Source organism: Salvelinus sp. IW2-2015, linkage group LG4p (genome assembly GCF_002910315.2).
Source record: "Salvelinus sp. IW2-2015 linkage group LG4p, ASM291031v2, whole genome shotgun sequence".
Taxonomy (NCBI): Eukaryota; Metazoa; Chordata; class Actinopteri; order Salmoniformes; family Salmonidae; genus Salvelinus; species Salvelinus sp. IW2-2015.
This window is the reverse complement of record NC_036841.1, coordinates 25,556,127-25,563,820: the sequence shown is the minus strand read 5'-3', so window position 1 is coordinate 25,563,820 and position 7,694 is coordinate 25,556,127. Positions and strand designations below refer to the sequence as shown.

The 7,694-nt window shown below is 42.4% G+C and overlaps 1 protein-coding gene across 1 annotated transcript; it reads left to right on the top strand.

Annotated features, from left to right (window-relative positions):
* Positions 1-4,904: 4,904 nt before the first annotated feature.
* On the top strand, positions 4,905-5,975 carry LOC111957832 (potassium voltage-gated channel subfamily E member 4-like). Its single transcript, XM_023978862.2, has 2 exons — positions 4,905-4,985; positions 5,236-5,975. Exon 2 carries the CDS (start codon positions 5,278-5,280, stop codon positions 5,803-5,805), a length of 528 nt encoding a protein of 175 aa, XP_023834630.1. The 5' UTR covers positions 4,905-4,985; positions 5,236-5,277; the 3' UTR covers positions 5,806-5,975.
* Positions 5,976-7,694: the final 1,719 nt, after the last annotated feature.

Here is a 7,694-nt window from a genome sequence, read left to right as displayed (position 1 = left end):
GTGTGTTGTGTGTGTGTGTGCCCCGTGGCCGTTTTCGTGCGTGCGTGCGTGCGTGCGTGCGTGCGTGCGTGCGTGCGTGCGTGCGTGCGTGCGTGCGTGCGCATGCATGCTGTGTTCTCGCACTTGAAAAGGCCATTTCTTGTATGTTGTTGTATGTGATACATCACAGCAAAAGATAGCCTAAAGCTTTCCTAAATGGTACAAACATTGCTCTGTAGAACATCATTCCACACATGACACCTGTTGCCTTTTCTTGTGATTTCAGGTGGATAACTACGCATAGGAAATATTTGAATAACAATGCTGTACACAGTAATGAAAGATATCGTTTCTTGACAGTCTGTGTTACTGTCACCCAGAATAACATGCCTTTCTGATGTTTTCCTGTATACTGTACATACTGTATATGAGGGGAGAAGGAATTATGTATATGTATATGTATAGGCCTATGTTAAATCTATTGAAGCTAGATAATATTGACCCGTTTAGGAACTCCTCCCTACTTGTCTGGGGAATCTGCCTTGTAACATAAGTGCATCAATTGTATTTATTTCTAATTTGCCTTGGAAATTATTAAATGAAGAAGTAAATAAAGATTGTGTTTGGTGTATCAGTGCTGTCCTGAGTTATTTGAGTGCAAATTGAGAAATTAGGCTGTCTAATTAAAAATCTGATGTCCATTATGTCGTCCATTACAATTAGACCCATAATAAAGCAGTGATTGGTGACGTACCGTTAGGTGGTTATGATGATGATAATTACGTGAGAAAGTTCTGTTTGAACTGTAAGCTAGAACAACTCTTTTAACTTAATTTATCCAATAAGCTCAAAAGGGACCAGGCTAAATCAAACTAAACAACCATGCCCACCATCGTCATTCGTCATAGCCTACTTATTTGAGGCTCAAATTTCCAAACCCCTCCCGTTAGCACTATCCTAGATAATTTGTTGCTTAAGTGGTTTTAAACTCTGCTTAATTATCTATAATAATTTATTTTTATTTTTATTTCACCTCTATTTAACCAGGTAGGCTAGTTGAGAACATGTTCTCATTTGCAACTGCGACCTGGCCAAGATAAAGCAAAGCAGTTCGACACATACAACAACACAGAGTTACACATGGAATAAACAAACATACAGTCAATAATACAGTAGAAAAAGTATATTTCCAGCATGTGCAAATGAGGTAGGATAAGGGAGGTAAGGCAATAAATAGGCCATGGTGGCGAAGTAATTACAATATACCAATTAAACACTGGAATGGTAGAATGTGCAGAAGATGAATGTGCAACTAGAGATACTGGGGTGCAAAGGAGCAAGATAAATAAATAAATACAGAATGGGGATGAGGTAGTTGGATCGGCTATTTACAGATGGGCTACGTACAGGTGCAGTGATCTGTGAGCTGTTCTGACAGCTGGTGCTTAAAGCTAGTGAGGGAGATAAGAGTCTCCAGATTAAGTGATTATTGCAGTTCGTTCCAGTCGTTGGCAGCAGAGAACTGGAAGGAGAGGCGGCCAAAGGAAGAATTGGCTTTGGGGGTGACCAGTGAGATATACCTGAGTGAGATATACCTGCTGGAGCGCGTGCTACGGGTGGGTGCTGCTATGGTGACCAGTGAGCTGAGATAAGGCGGGGCTTTACCTAGCAGAGACTTGTAGATGACCTGGAGCCAGTGGGTTTGGCGACGGGTATGAAGCGAGGGCCAGCCAACGAGAGAGTACAGGTCGCAGTGGTGGGTAGTATATGGGGCTTTGGTGTCAAAGCGGATGGCACTGTGATAGACTGCATCCAATTTGTTGAGTAGGGTGTTGGAGGATATTTTGTAAATGGCATCGCCGAAGTCGAGAATCGGTAGGATGGTCAGTTTTACGAGGGTATGTTTGGCAGCATGAGTGAAGGATGCTTTGTTGCGAAATAGGAAGCCGATTCCAGAATTAATTTTGGATTGGAGATGTTTAATGTGAGTCTGGAAGGAGAGTTTACAGTCTAACAAGACACCTAGGTATTTGTAGTTGTCCACATATTCTAAGTCAGAACCGTCCAGAGTATTGATGCTGGACGTGCGCGCAGGTGTGGGCAGCGATCGGTTGAAGAGCATGCATTTAGTTTTACTACATTTAAGAGCAGTTGGAGGCCACGGAAGGAGAGTTGTATGGCATTGAAGCTCGTTTGGAGGTTTGTTAATAACACAGTGTCCTAAGAAGGGCCAGAGGTATACAGAATGGTGTCGTCTGTGTAGAGGTGGATCAAAGTATCACCAGCAGCAAGAGAGACATCATTGATGTATACGGAGAAGAGAGTCGGGCCGAGAATTTAACCCTGTGGCACCCCCATAGAGACTGCCAGAGGTCCGGACAACAGGCCCTCCGATTTGACACACTGAACTCTATCAGAGAAGTAGTTGGTGAACCAGGTGAGGCAATCATTTGAGAAACCAAGGCTGTTGATTCTGCCGATGAGAATGTGGTGATTGACAGAGTCGAAAGCCATGGCCAGGTTAATGAATACGGCTGCACAGTAATGTCTCTTATCGATGGCGGTTATGATATCATTTAGGACCTTGAGCATAGCTGAGGTGCACCCATGACCAGCTCTGAAACCAGATTGCATACCGGAGAAGGTACGGTGAGATTCGAAATGGTCGGTAATCTGTTTGTTAGGCTTTCGAAGACCTTAGAAAGGCAGGGTAGGATAGATATAGGTCTGTAGCAGTTTTGGTCTAGAGTGTCTCCCCCTTTGAAGAGGGGGATGACCGCGGCAGCTTTCCAATCTATGGGAATCTCAGACGATACAAAAGAGAGGTTGAACAGGCTAGTAATAGGGGTTGCAACAATTTTGGGCAGATAATTTTAGAAAGAGAGGGTCCAAATTGTCTAGCCCGGCTGATTTGTAGGGATCCAGATTTTGCAGCTCTTTCAGAACATCAGCTATCTGGATTTGGGTGAAGGAGAAATGGGGGAGGCTTGGGAGAGTTGCTGTGGGGGGTGGAGGGCTGTTGATCAGATAGGGGTAGCCAGGTGGAAAGCATGGCCAGCCATAGAAAAATGCTTAATGAAATTCTCAATTATAGTGGATTTATCGGTGGTGAACAGTGTTTCCTAGCCTCAGTGCAGTGGGCAGCTGGGAGGAGGTGCTCTTATTCTCCATGGACTTTACAGTGTCCCAGAATTTTTTGAGTTTGTGCTCCAGGAATGCAAATTTCTGCTTGAAAAAGCTAGCCTTAGCTTTCCTAACTGCCTGAGTATATTTGTTCCTAACTTCCCTGAAAAGTTGCATATCACGGGGGCTATTCGATGCTAATGCAGAACGCCACATTATGTTTTTGTGCTGGTCAAGGGCAGTCAGGTCTGGAGAGAACCAAGGGCTATATCTGTTCCTGGTTCTACCTTTTTTGAATGTGGCATGCTTATTTAAGATGGTGAGGAAGGCACTTTTAAAGAATAACCAGGCATTCTCTACTGACGGGATGAGGTCAATATCCTTCCAGGATACCCGGGCCAGGTCGATTAGAAAGGCTGCCGCGGAAAACAGCAGAGGTGTATTTGGAGGGCGAGTTGGTTAGGATGATATCTATGAGGGTGCCCATGTTTACGGATTTGGGGTTGTACCTGGTAGGTTCATAGATCATTTGTGTGGGATTGAGGGCATCAAGCTTAGATTGTAGGATGTCTCGGTTTAGGTCACCTAGCAGCACGAGCTCAGAAGAAAGATGGGGGGCAATTAGAGGTGTACAGCAGAGGTGTATAAGAACATTTAACCTGTAAGTGAATGTGTAGTAATAGTCCTCTAAGCACAGATCAACGTCCATCGGACGTCTTTTTCTGGTCCTGTCCGGATCGGATGTCTTTTTGGATGTGGGTGTGGGTGGGTGTGGTCTGGATCGGCCTTGATTTCAACATCCATGGATGTTGATTTTTGTCCAGACCAGACCAAATCTGAAACAATCAAATCTATGTTTGGTTCAGATTTGGTCGAGTCAGATCCGGCCTGGATTTGGCCAGAACATTGTTCAGATTTGGTCCGGGACTAAATGTTTACTTGTTAGCTCATTAGCATAATACCCAGCATGTTTTGCAAATGTACGTTTTCACATTTGCATTTTAGTCATTCAGCAGACGTTCTTATCCAAAGCAACTTACAGTCAGAGCATTCAACTAAGATAGATAAACAACATATCACAATCATAGAAAGATAAATATATATTTCTGTAACCGTTACTGAGAATGTTATTGTAGTTGAAGTCTTGGTTTATTGTTGGTTTATTATTTAGGTTATATCACTTTGAACATCATTGCTGCAAGTTGTAAGGCTGTGGGAAAAGCTTATGTGCATTTGACAGATAACAGCAATTATAAATATTCTATATTGAGATCTTCAGTTGGCTCCTTCTTCCAATATTAAATAGATTTAAAAAAGGGTTATTGTGATATAATGTTTAACTTTATTGACAATTCAATTTGGCCATTGAATCAATGACCAAAAAGTATTTGAAATATCTTTCAGAACTGAAAATTAACCTGATTTCAACATCCGGGAAATATATATTTTCGCAATATTGGGATGTGCAATTTTATCAGGATTGGTGTGCTAGAGTTGAAGCATTGCACACCCATTAACTCACACGAATGCATGTCGATGGAAAATTATTTTGGATCAATTCAATAAAAAAAAGCTGTTAAATATCATATTCTATCAGAAAATGAAAAGTCACTTTAGTAACTTGACAGAATTGGAACATAGCGTTCGAAAATCGGATAACCATTGTTTGTCACATTTGTGTCTGGGCTCTGTCGACTCAAAATTTGACATTGGGCCAAAACTTGCCTCTCGACCACAGAGTGCACGTGATTATAGACATCCCAAGATCGCTATATAAATATTCCCATGCACTTGGATATCCTGTTATTAAATTCGAGAGGCGTACACACACGAGGACACGGATCATACAGCTGGGTCCACATGTCCCACAGCTCTGTTGCACGGTAAGTTGGACAAGTAGTGTATCATTAATAACAATAGGCTTTAGCCATTGTTCACTAAGTTTTGTCTAATAAAAAATGTATTTGGATAAATAGGCATACTTTTATACGATTAATAAAATAATTCGTATAGCCTGCAATTGAGAAATGATGTGCTTAAATGTGTGCGTGAGTGTGCGTAAAGATGTGCGTAAAAGTCTGGGCAAAGAATCAAATCAAGATCCTAACCTCTGTAATGTTTCTGTTTTTCAAGGAAACTTCCTTCATAAACTCCACTTCATAAACTCCACTGAGGATGGAGAGGTCAGACAACTTTACAACGTCCCAACTTCTTCCCCTGCAGAGGGCTAATGACGCATCCCAAACTGACAAAAGCAACGGCAACGCATACGTGTACATTTTCATAGTAATCTCCTTTTATGGGGTCTTCCTCGTTGGTATAATGCTGGGCTACGTTCGCTCCAAAAGGCGGGAGAAGAGAAGGTCGAATGTTTTTAGGCGTCTGGTGCACGAGGAGGAGCAGCGGGAATGGGGCGCGCGGCAAAAGAAGCACAGCATCACCATGCCCTCGTTCCAGGTGTCGCTTCCCTTCTCCGCGGGGAGCCAGGGCCTCTATGAAGGAAGGGTCCTGAGCTCCCCTCTGGCCTGCGCCCTGTGCTCCATTGAGCAAAGCAGCGTCAGTTCACTGTGCTCCTCCGCCGACGTGCGCCTCGCCATCGAGGAGGAGTCGGACAGCGGTACGGCGGAGGGACCGGACGAGACCCTGAAGGGCAGCTCTCTCGACGACTTCGCGGAGATACAGATACTCCGAGAGGAACTGTGACGTTCAGAACAGATGATGATACTGGAAATAAACGCAACAAAACTGTAGACTTTCCATCCCTCTACGTCATATAGGAAATAAGTGGAGAAATGAATGACTGGTAAAGAAAGTTTAGCTCGACATATGGAACAAGTGCTCTTTAACCATCCGGTTCTGAGCATTGAAACGTACCTGGAACCCACTTGAAATATATTTTTTGTAACGAAACCCTCTTCAGATGTAGCCTAAGGTTTCCACTGTGCAGTGTTCATGTCTATGTAGGTTTACTTGGGGTTGTTGTGTAAATTGAAGATAAAAAACTATGCTCTGTTTGAGAGATATGGTTCTTCTCAACTCTTCTAGGGAAATAAATGTTTTTATGTTGAAAAAAGTTTATCCTCTCTTTTTTAAATCAAATGGAGGTTGCAATATCTAGTTTTTCTCCAGAAGGGGGCAGTGCTGCAGTAGTTTTACACTACCTGTTCCTGAGGCACACTAGTGATTTCAGTAGAATCATCATTTACATGTTAGTCACTTAGCAGCTCTTATCCAGAGTGGCTTACATGAGCAATTGGGTTAAGTGCCTTGTTCAAGTGCACATTGACAGATTTTTCACCTAGTCGGCTCAGGGATTCAAACCAGTGCCCTTTTGGTTACTGGCCCAACCACTAAGCTACCTGCCACCCCCATCCTGTCCTTTAATTGTCTTGTTCTGAAGTGTTGACATACTAATTGATCAAATTAGAACCAATTTTTTCAGGCAGTTAGGGATTATTGATTTTGACTTATTTACATTTCTTTCATTAAGCAGACTCTTATCCAGAGCCATCAGTGTTAATAAGGGACATCGGCTGATTTTTCACCTAGTCGGCTCGGAGATTGGAACTGCAACCTGTATCTGACAAGTCATCATGCAGTAAGATTAGCCCAAACCATCCCACCCACTGGAGACCTTCCCATCTGATAGTAATCCTGAGAAATGAGCTCAGAGTATGATGGGATTTCTCCTCATAGCTATGACAATAATACTACTACTCCCAGGCTACCACCCACCCACCCACCCATCCACACACCTTACCATATCAGCCCAGCTGCAGGCCATAATGCTCACAACTCACTCCATTGACAACATGCCAAACCAAAGATAGGTAAAACAATATTATGAAAGAAAAGGAATGTATTTTATGATGCTATTTAGAATGTAATGGCCCCTGTCTGGGTCGTAGGCCTCAATAAGGAGTCTTATCTTTATCAAGCAATAAGCTCTGTGTGTATGTGTATGTGGTCATGAGTTTTCTCCCGTCCTCTCTATTTCTCTCTCTCTCTTTCTTTATCTCTCTCTCTCTTTATCTCTCTTTTTCTTTATCTCTCTCCCTCGCTCTCTCGCTCTCTCTCTCACTCTCTCACTCTCTCACTCTCTCTCTCTCTGTCTCTATCTTTCTCAGGTTAAGTTGACATAGATACAAATCACAAAAGCAAGTTGAGGCATACTAAATCCTATTTCCTGAGCACCTTAAACGTAACTGAATTATTAATGTGAAATAGTTCAATTTTGGGTACAATTCATACATTAAACACAAGGAAGTTGAGGCAGGATTAATGTTATTGTCTACTTCATGCTATTCCACAAATGATTGATAGTGTAGACACATCAGTGTGCACCATAAAGTAGAACTACAGCTGTAGGAATGTTTGGGCTCATGTCTTTTTAATAAGGGACAAGAAGAGAGATAGGGTCAGTGAAAGAAAGAGCCGGACATCAAGGTGGAACTATACTGAACAAAAATATAGTTTACCACGCTCACTGCTTGTAGATCATTTTATATACTGAACAAAAATATTAATGCAACGTGCAACAATTTAAAAGATTTTACAGAGTTGCAGTTCATATAAGGAAATCAGTCAATTGA

Coding starts and splice junctions, on each gene's coding strand:
- LOC111957832 (XM_023978862.2), top strand. CDS start 5,278: ATGGAGAGGTCAGACAACTTTACAACGTCCCAACTTCTTCCCCTGCAG.